General features: G+C 39.2%; 1 protein-coding gene across 2 annotated transcripts in view; it reads right to left on the bottom strand.

The window, feature by feature from the left end:
- Nucleotides 1-13,880, bottom strand: part of LRRC28 (leucine rich repeat containing 28) — an 83,094-nt gene that overhangs the window by 22,516 nt on the left and 46,698 nt on the right. The window contains exon 6 of one of the 2 annotated variants that reach the window (XM_004693096.2): nt 9,188-9,394. The exons of the other annotated variant lie outside the window; for it this stretch is intronic. Coding sequence (XP_004693153.1) covers nt 9,188-9,394 — 207 coding nt within the window. The remainder of the gene's footprint in view (nt 1-9,187; nt 9,395-13,880) is intronic. 2 annotated transcript variants of the gene reach the window in all.

Here is a 13,880-nt window from a genome sequence, read left to right on the forward strand (position 1 = left end):
TTAAGTATGTCTGAGACCCATTTTAAGACATAATTGAAACACAGATGTGAATATGATATATATGAAGACAGACATGAAAAATGATAGCTATGACACTACATAATCATTGCTGTACACAGGTCTGTATAAAGTGTATGTGTTCCCTGATAGACAGGAGGTGGTGCTATAAGGTTGAGGTAAGCGAAGGTTCCTAGTGAGTGAGGGCAGGGAAGGATTAACATTACCTCTTCCATTCCACTGCTAATCCCCTAACAATATTCCTGCCCTGGACTAGAGCTGGAACAAGTTACAAAAGGGGAGCCAAAATGAGGAGTGCTCTTAGGGAGAACTACTGGACTACAGGCCAAAGATGCCCTTTCCCAGTGCTGTGGTTTAAAAATATCTAACAAACAGAATAGGCAGAAATGGATGCTGATTTCAAGGCAAATCGCAAAATGCCAAAATGCATTATGGCTCCTTCTCTGTCCCTCTTACCCACACCTTGCCCCCACCCCCCGTAACCCCCCCAACCCCCAACATCAGCCATCCTGAAGGCAGATGACCCTTGGTTAAGGCTGCAGCAGCTTTATAGAGAGGAACGCCAGGTGTGAGCCGGCCATCTTGGAAGCAGCAACCCCTGGTCCAGGGCAAGTCCTCTGGTTAGTATAGAAACAAGACTATGACATATCCTGTTCTTCCTCAAAGTTCTGCCAATTTTAACAACCATCAATGGACAGTATTTATCTACTGATGATTTTCTATTACCCTTTTTTCTGCCTATAGTAATTGGGATTCTTCTGAAAGGAAAGGTCATCCTTTCACTACCATTTATTTATTTGATTTCATATCAATCTGAATTCATGGCTACTTATTTATTTTTTTTTTAAAGATTTATTCACCTGTGCATACAGAACTGGGGTACAGGCCAGAGGCTCAGGGGCGGTGAGAGGCTTCACCAGAGACAGAGTGGGGAGCAGAACAGGCAGATCGAAGAAGTACACTGCTGAGGGGAGCAGCGGGCGGGTCAGGAGAGGTCTGCCACGCCATGGGGTCACCTCCAGGGCAGGCGGGAATCGAACTCATGCGGAAGCGGCTTTAGATTCTCAGTGCTGTGCTTTAACCCGCTGCTCCACCAGGGAGGGCCATGGCTACTTATTTTAAGATAAGGATTAAAAACCCAATACTGGGACTTCCCTGGTGGTGCAGCGGGTTAAAGCACAGTACTAAGAAGCTTAAGCCACTTCCTCATGAGTTCAATTCCCACCTGCCCCGGAGGAGATCCACATGGCCCAGCAGACCTCTCCTGACCCGCCCGCTGCTCCCCTCAGCAGTGTACTTCGTAGATCTGCCTGTTCTGCTCCCTGCTCTGTCTCTGGTGAATCCTCTCACCCTCCGCATCTCTGGCCTGTACCCCAGTTCTGTATGAATAAATAAATAAATCTTAAAAAAAAAAAACAAAAAACAAAAAAAACCCCAATACCATTATCACTTACTGAGTTAGTCAAAATGTTCCAATTTTGGCAATTAGGAGCAGCCTGAGTCTGGCTCTTAGGTTCTTTTAAAAAATCGTCAATCTTTTTTGTACACTTCACTCTCTGGCAGCACAAGATGTTCTGGGCTGGGCTTGTAGCTTCCCTGTCCTACCCTTAAAATCAACAGTTTCTCCATTGAGTCTCAGCTCCTTTTGGAGGGGCAGAGTAACAACTGAGATCTATGCACTAGATGTGCTTGCCCACTGCTTTACTGAGGTGAGGGGAGGGGAGACATGGATATATCCCCAGACATGTTGGTATGTTGCCCAGGCTACCTACATCTGTATCTTTGAAAGTATAGTTTCGGTAGAGAGTCTTAAAAGCTGACTTGCTACATCAAAAAGTAAGTTACATGCAAAGATTCTTAAGTATCACCACCACTGGCCTCTACAAGGGCTATGTCAAACTGTAACCCAACCAGCCAAGCAGGGGGCCACCAGTTTTGCCAGTCACCTACTGCTACTCACATTGTTGTATTTTTTAGTTTTCATTCTCAGGTGAGTAATGGTATTTCAGTGTTATTTCAATCTGCAGTTTTCTAATTATAAGTTTGAACATTTTTAAGTATGTCTGAGACCCATTTTAAGACATAATTTGTGAACTGTCACTGTGTTAACATGTCTTTTCTTTCATTTCGGGCTAAATGAATAGGGTCTCCATTTACACACAGGCCAAGGGCCATCACAGTTACCTTGCCCCTCAACCTGGCCAGAATATGAAAGGACATTACCACATAGAGTTTACAGAGCACAAGAATATGTAATTAACAAAATAATGTATACTGCTACTTTGGTAGACAGATAAAGATATAGCTACTGGTGTAAAAGATCACACATTTTGAAAATAGAGGAAATACCACTAGAAATACCAGATTTCACTTGCAATGAAAAAGTGAAGGAATTTACTTACAGAATTACACCGTTTTCCTGTTTTATATTTCTTCATGACTTCTCTGACATGCACAAATCGCTACATCACACACAGAAATCTGTAGATGTTAAAAGTATATGGAAAACTGATCCTCCCTGGTGGCACAGTGGGTTAAAGCACAGCACTAAGAAGCTAAAACCACTTCAGCATGAGTTTGATCCCCACCCTGGATGTGACCCACATGGCGCGGAGGACCTCGCCTGACCCACCTGCTGCTCCCCTCAGCAGTGTACTTTGTCAGTCTGCATGTTCTGCCCCCGACTCTGTACCTGGTGAATCCTCTCACAGCCCCTACACCTCTGCCTTGTACCCTAGCTCTGTGTGCATAAATAAATAAATCTTAAAAAATATATGCATGTATATGGGAAACTTCGGAATTTTTTAGAAGATGAAACTACATTGCCAAAATACAAAAGACTCTGGTTTCTGATTTTCCCCTGTGGGAGGCTCAAAAAAAAAAAAAAATTCTCAAGTCTGTACAGTGGTAGGGAAGACACAGTACTAATTAATGGAGTGAGAACAGAGTTGGAGTGAGACAACCTGGTTAGAATCCTTATTCTTTTTAACAATGTGTATACTCATCTGTATAAAGGGGCTATAATGCTGTCCCTTAAAGTAAGTGCGAATTATTAACAAAGTTTATAAATTATTGTGCAGAATTTCTGGCACAGGCTTCTTAACTATATGGCAGGTATTATTGTTCCACTTATTATCAGTAAGCGCTGCAGCTGGAAGTGCAGCCTACAGTAAGAGACCAATTAAGAAGGAATTCTCTTTGGCATGCAGCAAAAGCTACTAACACTTTTCTGTACTTTAATTGCATAGAAAAGAGTGGGAGGCAAAAGCCTCTAGAGACAGTGATTCATCCCCTTGAGCCAAGGACAGAAAACGGGACATGACAGAGGAAGTGCCTCCTTCCTCTAGTACACACAAAAGAGCTTATGCAAATCAAAGGGCTTTGCAAGATCTTTACATGCAAGATCACAATACAAAAGTTAGATGAAAGTTGCTACTTCTTATATAGTTTAATCTTCTTTCCCATCTTAATTTTTTTCCCATCTTAATTTTATATTAAAAAAAGATGAAGGGTTTATTTAAAAATGCTACTCGACTTAGATATTATTTTAGGTTTTTAATTATCCAGAGGATTGTTTTCACCACCTGACCAATCTGTCTGGGGCGTGCAATTTTTTATAATTTCCCATAATGGTATCAACTGTTTTCTAGTGAAGCTAAAAGGCAGCTGAACAGGTTGTGTTCAAGTCGATTACACATAAGCCAATGTAATACCAGGTGGACATGAGCGCTAATACAGACACTTAAACCTCTCAAATAACAATCTTTTGCAGAGTGGGGGAGGCCAGGATTGCAGAGACTGGAAGTAGTGGGTTCTGGAGTAGGATCTGGATCTCACTCCTGGCTCTCTGCTTTCTAACTGCTGTAGGATGCCATGGGAAATGAAATACTCTGTGCCTGTTTCCTCCTCTGTGTAGTGGGGACAGTGGCACCTATTTCATAAGTTTATTATGAAGATTCAACAATATTACAGTGCCAAGACTAATCCCTTAGTGACTGGTGCTTGCACACCTTAGTCTTTACCTGTCTCTTCAGAATATAAAGAAGATCACAAAACAGCACCAGACAGAAAGAGAACCAGGCAACTCTGTTGGCTTTCGCTGACACAGCACAGCCTGCTGGTGAGGCTGAGATACTTAACCGCCAGGCAAGGTCAGAGGCTGTACAGGCAGTGCTGTGCCAGCCTCCAGAGGGCATGCTCTCAGCCTTTGAACTATCTGCTGGCAAAACCCCAAGCATAGTGAAATGGCATTTTAAATTATAATAAGGCTGAAATATGGGTGTCTTCTATATGAGAAAGCTTAGTGATACTTCTATTCTTAAAATAGAAAATCTTCACTCAGTAATTAACTTGGGAAGAGACCATTCATCTACGGGCTAACGAGCTAGCTTGTTTCTTCACTCAGTTAATTTTAATGTATCAATACCTTGCAATAAATGTAACATGCAGTCATAATGCTTAAGTTCTTATGCAAAGAAATGTTGACTATGTGAACTTTACAAAGCAAGGAGTTGTCTATCTGCACAGAGGGCAAAATAACAAAACATTACACGCGGCTTTAAAGTGTTGTATTGTGTCTAAAATCCCTTTTTTCTTCCAGAATCATAGATCAAAGTATTGTGACTTGGAAACTAGCAAAAACTGGAGTCCTGCATAAATTCCAGTTATGTTTTTGGTCCCCCAAGGTGCTGGCACATGCAGTGTACATGGCATGAGCTGGAACAAAAAGCTCCTGTGTCTAAGCAATAGGAGCCCGCAGTCAGCACTGAGGGACAGCAAGGGCCACGCCCCACAGGACCTGTTGTTCACTGTGCACTGATCACAGGGAAACTCATTTACCAAAAGGTGAATGATGCATCTTCTTCAACAAAAGAATGGGGCAACAGACCACAACATCAAAGTAAGAGATCAAAATAGGTTTCCTGGAAAGTTCTATCCTTTTTTTATACCAATAACAGAGTTCAATATGCCAAAATATAGTCATAACTATAAAATTTTTAACTATTATAAAATGCTGATTTCTTACAATGAATTCAGAGTATTTACAGAATATTTCAAAATAATCTTTAAAATTAATTTAAATAACATACATGCTGCCTTTTAAGTACAGAAATTTTTCAAAACAGTTTTTCGAAGTGCTAATTTCTTTAAATACAAGAACACTCAACCTATTATATCATCATAGTCTTTATAATCTATTTAACCTTTTGTAAAGCTATTATTTCACAGTGAATTATAACTTACAAGTTGCTTTATACCCAGGAGATGGTCAACAACTGTTAGATGAAAATCAAATGATTTTAATGAATTTGGATGACCAAGGGCTTCTTTTACTATTGGTTAAGAAATCCTAGTATCAGCATCTACTTCTGTTGTGCAATTCAGGTAACAAAGAATTAGTACAAGCAGTGGGGTCAGGTAATTTTGCTAGATACTCAATACAGTCTTGATTGTTTTACAGTCCAGTAAAACAATAAAAAGTTCATTTTAACTGTGTTTTCTCAGCATTTGTAAATAAAGTGTTTTCAAGGGTTGCTCTTAACTTCTTATGGCAGTGCTATGAAGTAGGTATTAATATACCCATTACCGAGATTTTAGAAGCTTAAACAGCCCCAAAGCCCCAAATCACACTGTTGACAAGCATTCTTCTCCTGGATCCACCCTCATATTACTTTGTTTTCTTTTTTACATTTGTACTTTTAAAATAATAAATAGCAGTTCTCTCTTTTTAAAAACAGATGTTCTGGAAATCAGACTTTATTTTCTTCATATTAATAGTCCCTATCCACAAAACCTTGTCTAAATCTTAGCAAAAAATACACATTTACCCACTTAAAGCTCATCTTCTCTAGGTGAACTTTACTCCTAACACATCAGCACAGTAAAAAAACATCTTGTCCACACTGCAGATATAATAAATAGTCCTATCAACTCCCAAAGAAACCCACAGGTCAAGAGCAAAGGCCCAAGGTAATGAAAGAAAACCAAAGCAGAGGTCATCATTAAGTCAGCAGGAAAGGGTCAGATGAGGAAGCAGCACCAGAATGGAGGAAGAGTTGTTGTTACAGACACTTGCAAAAAGACAGAGCTCGAAAAAGAGCACCAAACTTGCAATTTCTTAAAGAATATGCGCACCAGAGTTTAACTCATAAAGTAATTCATTCCAATTACTTCCCATTACTGGTTTCTGAACTTTGCTTTCAGGCTCTTTCCTTTCTTTTCACCACCTATTTGATTTCAGACCTGCCCAGAAATCTACAGGGAACAGTTTCAGCCACATGCCTGGGTCTCTCCTTGGAAAGCAATCATTCCTTCTGCTGAAAAGGTACTAATTTCAACCTCTGGGGCCTGGTCTGTACTAGAAAAAATCGTTTTAACCTTACAACTTGCTTAAGGCTACAAACTTTGAAAATTGTTCCCACTAAACAGTGACCTCAAGGCTGCAGTTCTTCAGCAGGCAGATCAAACACACTCAGGTTCAGTACAGTTCGCATTCAACTCCAAGTCAGGTATTAAAAAAATATCAACTGTTTTCCATCTGGTTTCAATACTGATTTGAAGTTGAATAGTTTTACAGCATGGACTTAAATATTTTCTTAAAACAATAGTAAGTGCAAATCATTCCCAAATCGCTGAACATACACAGGGAATGCAAGAACAAACAGCAAAAGGAAAAAACAACTGTGGTTAACAGCTTTTGGGTCTTTTATATGCCATTTGCACCATGAGAAGGAATTTCAGCATTGGCTTTGAAAATGCCCAGAAGTTAGTTTCTAGCACTATACCACTGCATGACACAGTTTTTTTTTTTTTTTTAAACAGAGGGTGTTCAATTTCTACAAAGTAAAAACAATGACAACCACTACGAAAAACGAGAGTAATCTTCTGTTATGTGATAAAAGGCGGCCAACTTTATGTCCTTATCAAAGCCACTCCACAGCAGAAAGGCGCTGTCATTTCACTTACAGCACAAGTCCTTGACACACAGAATAATTTTTGCCATGAGAATGCAGTAAGGGAAAAACTTTCTGCCACTTTCTAGCATACCAGCTAGTAGGAAGCTGGTATAGTAGGAATAGCTTTTAGGCAGCTACTCTCCACTAAGTTTGAGTTTCCTAAGTGACAGGTTATGCGCCAGAGATTCTGTAAATCTATCTACTGTATGGCTAAGAAATCAATCACTGCTTTCTAAATTAATACTCAGCAGTAATTCTGCCTGCTGATGTGAGCACACTGTTTTCTCTAACCTACAGATGTTAGTGACACTGACTGGTGGCCTACCACTTCCTAGGCTAAGAGAAGCTTTCCCATAGCAATTACGTGGGCAACCGCGTAGTCCTTATGTCTAGTATTCAAAATTACAAACTTGTAAACATTACCAAAAACTGAGCTTATTAATCATTCAAGAGGAACCAGGAATACCTGACAAAAATGCCTTACAGGAAAAAAATCCTTTCCTTTTCTTTTCCTACACTTGGAGGAGTCCAGAAGTGAGCTATACTAAATCAACAACAAATATTGATGCTCTTATAGCTCTATTAAATCTCACAGCAAGAGGCTCAATGATTACGTTCCCCGCCTCCTCAATGACAGTCACCACTGTGGATAAAGCTTCCATCTGTCTGCCAATCTGTCACTCAGTTGTCATGGTATAGTTATGAGCATCCTTCTTTCTTAATGCATTTTTTTGTCTTAAAAAAAAACATACTCGAAGAATGTTAATGGTTTAGATAGTGTAATAGTTGATTTAAGTCTTCTTTACATACAGTTTCTGTAGCTGCTTTGTGAAGAGGCTTTAATCGGATATTCTTCTCACAAAACTCCACAGAAAACTGCTTATCTCTTAAAGCCAAACTGGCAAGAAACTGAGTTCAGTAAGTAGCTTCCTAAAATAAGATTCCTACCTCCCAGCATAGGCAGATATTATAGTGCCCATTTCATAAACTTTCAAGTCCCTGTATTATGCTCACAGGATCATGGTGTTTTGCTGTTTTTTAACATTTTAAAAGGACAGATTTATTAGGAAAAGGAGAAAGAAAAAAGAGACACCTGCACAAATATAAGTGGGCAGAGAGTTGCTGCTGCTGCTTTGCAGTGGAAAAAGGTTTGTGAAAAGAAACGCCTGCACAGTCACAGTCGGGCAGGAGAGCTGCCAGACTCACTGTTAAGCAGTCTTTGAATTGAATATTTCTAGCTGTGTGTGTGCGCGCGCGTGCACACACATGTGATGACACACGGAGTCCCCACACTCCTGAAGAAGGCCTGTTTATCAGATTCCAAGACCGACTCAGCTCTCGCTGGAGGTGGTGCCAGTGCCGCACGCTCATTTGACAATGTCTGGACAGTTCTCAGCATTAGCCAGTTTATCAGAAAGGAGATCAAGGAAAGACTTCAAGAGTGCAAACTCCATAGAAGGGCAGCTATGGACTTAATTATTTTTTCCCCCTAAACTCTCTAATTTGAATTTCCTTTCCAAATTCACCTTCCTGGTGTCAAACAAAACAAAACGAGACAGAGGAGACTACTGACTGTATTAGTGTGATATACAGTGTCACTCTGTGGCACCCCAGATCTAACAAGGGAATGGACACCCTGCTCGCCAACCCCGCTAGCCCCCAGCACATGCTCAGCTGAGGACTCCTGAAACGAGCAGGAAGGAATGGCAGTGGCCGTGGGAGTGAGGCTCCTTGCTGGGGAGCTACGATGAGGTTAGGAGACTAGGAAAGACCAAGGCATGGAAACTGGCTGGATCTGAAACCAGGCCACAGTAAAGAAGATCCACTACGTTAAAAAGTTCACTTGCATGTAGGATTCTAGGCAGAATTAGGGGTTGAGAACTAGAACACATTTGAATAAGAGGCCTTCTAGTACCAGACAAGAGAACAGGGCTCAAAGCAGGATGGAGCCCCTCACTGTGTGAATGGCTTAGACTTGAGACAAATTCTATGTGATAGAAGAATGGAAACTTACAGAATAATTTCCTCAAAATATGAAATCCCTAAGTGAAATAAACTTTGTCAACTGGGAATGAAGCTTTAATCACAGCAAAAATAAACTCTCTTCAAAATATACAGAATACTGAAAACTAGACCCCCCCAATCAAGGAAATGAAGGCTTTCTGTCTTATCCACTGGTTGTTTTGCTTTACCATTTAAACAAAATCACTTACCAAGAGGCAAAAATGCAAGACGGTTTCCAGCCATGGAGAGTTCGTTGAGGCTGGGCAGCTGGCAGAGATGGCGCGGCACACACCATAGACGGTTTCGGTCCACGGTGAGGTACTGCAGAGAAAGGCACAGGTGAAGCCTCTCGGGTAAAGTTAGCAAACGATTGGTAGAAATGTCTAGTGTCTGCAGCTCCTTCAAATCGCCAACCTCTACAACCAAAATCAAAATTAAGATAAATTGCATCCTGAATAACTGAATTGAAGTAAATTAAATGAATTACAACTATCACAGTTCAACCAAATATAATCACTAACTGCAACTATTGCCACAGATATGAACAGTGGAGCTCAGGAAAACCCAGGTAGGTATCTGCAAATTAGTATGCCGGAATTTTTTTAAATGGAGCAAAGTGCCAGCATGAAGGAAAGCCAGCAAGGAGGTAAATGTGAGCCAAAGTCTGTTTCGATGGCTTTTGCTTCTTGATGAACCAAAAGTTGTTGCGGGGGTGAGAAGAGAACAACTACAGTCACTTCATGGCACTTGGCTTTTGCTACTTTTGTGATTTTTACCTTATATCTAAGTAGACAGAAGACATACAAATATAAATAATAATAACTGGTGTACACCTTCTATATTTTTCCATTTGACTAAGTTGTTTCTAGATTAAAAAATGAGGGTATCTTCTGGATGTTTTTATCATGGTAAAGATTCTAACAACAAGATGAAATTATTTGGTAACATTGTCTAGTCACATGGTTCCATTAAAAAAACCCATTCAAAGTATACAGGGTGAAGACTTACTTTTATTCCACCCAAATGAAATCCTCCCATTTATTTTCTCATTATTGATGTCTAAAGTTGCAATCTGCTCCGTGGTGAGTACAACTATGTCCTTGTCAAATATCAAGTCACTAAGCTAGAAGACTGGGATATTCTTTCTTTATAGGCTACTTCGTGCTTCTCGGGGAAAATCACGATGAAGTATCTCTGGGCAGGGGAAGTTCTACTGAGTAGTCTCAAGAGAAGGGCATTTACTGTGTCCCAGGGCAGCACACTTGGCTTGAGGCTCTCCAGGAAGCCCTACGGAGGACGAGTCCACTCTTTCTGCACCACAGAAATTCCACACCGAGAGGCTGTCCCCTCTCGGCCTGCTCTAACACTGACCCCAATTCCACCAAGCATCTCTCTGGGGTGCCGGTCTCCCATGTTCCATGTGACTACACCTCTGGCACATTCCCGTCTGCCTGGGGCTTTGATTAGTATTGGCAATGCCTTCTCTATTGGACAGAAAACCTTCTGTCTGCTTGGATGCCTGTTTACACAGATCAGCTTTCCTTCTTGCTACCGAGGGAGCTGGAGAATCATGGCTCACAGCAATTTCTGGCCCAGGGCCTGCTTTTGTATTGCCCACAGCTAAGACTGGCTTTTTACATTTTTAAAGAGTGGAAAGCAACAACAAAAGCAAAAAAGAAGTATGACAGAGACCATATGTGGCCTGCAAAGTTTTAAAATATTTACTGTCTCACCATTTATAAAAAAAAGTTTGCTGATCTTTGTTAGAGACCTACTATTCATAGGAACATTTTTTAATAACTACTCTTAGACAATACAAATAAAGGCAAAATACATGAATTTCTAGTTATTTTTCCAGTATTTGCAAGGGATTTGTGCTAGAAAGTTCACAACTTATAACCCAATTTCTCTGATCAATACCAAACAAAATACATATTTGGAGATGGGAGGTGTACAGTGTGACAATGAATGGGAGTTTTGTCATATCTCAACCTAACTGAAACATATGGGACTCAGACTCGCTCTCAACTGTGTTAGCACAGCACTTTACCTAGTTAAGTCCGCCTCCCTCCCTATTTCACAGACAAAAAAAAATTGCTTTTGATTTGAGGTATGTGGGAGTGAGGGAACTGAGGGAAGAATTATCATTTTAGAACTGAATAAAAAGAAGAGACTAGAGATTTCTGAATTCTCTTGGTGAAGAGATTACAGAAGTGAAATGAGGCAAAAGTACTTTCAGTCAGCTATACACTATGGCACTGATGCCAAGAGAAGAATGAAACACGATATCTGCCATTGAGAATCATATTACATAGAAGAGAAAATGTATGGTAGGAGCTCAGAGACAAGAGTTAGATGAGGGGTTGAAGAAGTCACTGCAAAATTCACTGAAGAAGGTAGAAACTTCAAATCATCACAGAAAAATGAATTTAGCATTCCCAGCAGGGGATGGGGTGGTCAACAGCATGAGAAAGACATGGAAGTGGAAAACTACAGCGTCAAAACAGGCTGTTTGCACCCAGCAAGTATCAAAGTCACCAATGCATAGAAGTAGCAAATAAAGACAGCACAGAGGGTGCGGTGGAGACATGGAAGATAAACAAGTGTACAGAAGCTTAGGTTTGTTCTAGTGAGAATATGATATGAGCTAAAGATTCTTGGAGGTTGAAGGAACTCTTGGATTGCTTAGAATAGTAAATATGCAAAAAGTAATGAAATGGAGATTCCAGGATGGGGAAAAAAGCAAAATTTCTTTATTCACAGATGACATGATCCTTACCAGAAAATACTAAGGAATCCACAATAATTATTAAAGTAAACACATTTAAGAAGGTTGTAAAATATAAGATTAATATTGTAAAAATCAATCAACTGTATTTCTAAATACCAAGACAAATAATGTAAAGTTATTAAAATAATTCCATTTGCAGTATCACCCCAAAATAAGGTATTTGGGAATACACTTAACAAAAGCACAAAATTTAGCTGTTGAAAGCTATAAAATACTGTTGAGAAAATTTTAGAAGGTCTAAAGGGAGTCATTCATGTTTATTTTGAAGATTTAACATTGATAAGATATAAGGTGGCATGTTCCCTAGGAAAACAAAACTCTAGAAATAAAGTGATTAAAGTTTATATTAGAAAGGCAAAGAATAGCTTAGAGAACCCAAGCAACCTCAAATACAAAGAAATACCTGCAGTAGCCAGAACAATTTTGAAAAAGAAAAAAACAAATGTCCTTTAGTAGATAAGGCAACAGTCTGGTATTTCCCTACAATGAAATACTACTCAGCAGTAAAAGGGAATAAACTATGGATACTTGCAACATGATTGACTTCACGTGTGTTCTCTAAGGTTAACACATCAGACACAAAAGGCATATATAAGCAGCTCCACTTGTATGCTATTATGGAAATGGCAAAACTATAGAAAGATAAAAGAACATGTTGCCAGGGTGGGGCGTAGGTGAGGGCTGGTGTACAGGTGAATGCAGTATTTCAGGATGTGGGAGCTCTTCTGTATTTGATCATGGTGGGGGTTACATACCTCAGAGGGTGAATTTTCCTTTAGGTTAAAATAAACACATAATAAAAAAGTATAAAATTCTTTCTAAAACTTAAAAATAGCATGTATATTAAGCAAAGTTTTAAAAATTCCACATATTGCTCATATGAACATAATAAGTAACAGAATCATCTTGGGATAAACGCATATAGTGTACTTTGTTAGCTGGTTAGCTTCTAATCAGGTGTTTCTAATGTCTTTTTCAGATTGGTATCATGTTATTTTTAATAAAATTGCCTATAATGAATTTTATCATTAACTGACACTTTAGAAATATTGCCACATCATCTTGAAAATATTGTAGAATTATTGATTACACTAAGGGTTACAGAGCCTTCTTTTTGTAATCCTATACTCCAAAAGTTAGTGTGCCTGATTTCACAGTAGTTTGCATTTGTTTTATGATAAATATACAATACTTTAAAACTTTTCAACTTCTTAAGAGTATTCTGAAATGACTGTATTATTGCTACACACTAATTACTTGCACTAAGCATTAGTATATTGCAGTAACATTCAGAAACCGATCTCCAAAGAAAAACAGTAAGGCTCCTTTAAATCACCATTCTCTGCCCAGAGCACACTGACCTAACCTAAAATTTAGATGGGAATGGGAAGGAAGGCACCCACCCTGTGCCAGGACAGTGACCACAGTCAATAACAAGGCTTGGTATTTTCAAACACTGACTTTTTCCAGGACAGCTAAAAACAGCTCTAATTTGAACTCCAAAGCATACCATATTAGAAGAGCATATAGAGAAATAAAAGTTAGTATTTCAGTACCAAATTCCACTCCATATACAGTAAGTGTCCCTCCTTATATTCCTTCTCTGTATTGGAATGAATAAGTCACATATATTAATAGAAAGAGGTTCAAACCATAACCATGTTACATATAAACTGTATAAACTGTACAACTTTGGGTTAAGTAACTGGTTTGAGGTTTAAAATACAAATCACCTGTAAAAAAAGAGACAGACTAATACCAACCTCAAGTGACTAAATGAAATTATCCCACATAATTCAACAATACTTTTTAACCTCTTAGATATTACTTGAGACAGCTGAGATCAAATCCTAGACAGATATATTTCAAAGTCAAAACAAATGGCTAAGTTAGTATTTCCTTTAAAGGGAGTTTAACCTGCTTATCTGACATGAGAATTAAAACCTTCTAACCCTGAATTACTGTATGTATCTTTTTTAAGCCGGCTGTCTGGCAAAGACCTCATTTCCAGACCTCATTTCCACATGTGGTTCTAAACATGTTCACAACAGTAGGTACTAAAAGTTTAGCCTTTCAGGTCCTTTAAATTGTTTTTACTAAAACAAAGAAGT

This window comes from Condylura cristata, unplaced genomic scaffold, assembly GCF_000260355.1.
Source record: "Condylura cristata isolate star-nosed mole 26May11 unplaced genomic scaffold, ConCri1.0 scaffold00035, whole genome shotgun sequence".
Classification (NCBI taxonomy): domain Eukaryota; kingdom Metazoa; phylum Chordata; class Mammalia; order Eulipotyphla; family Talpidae; genus Condylura; species Condylura cristata.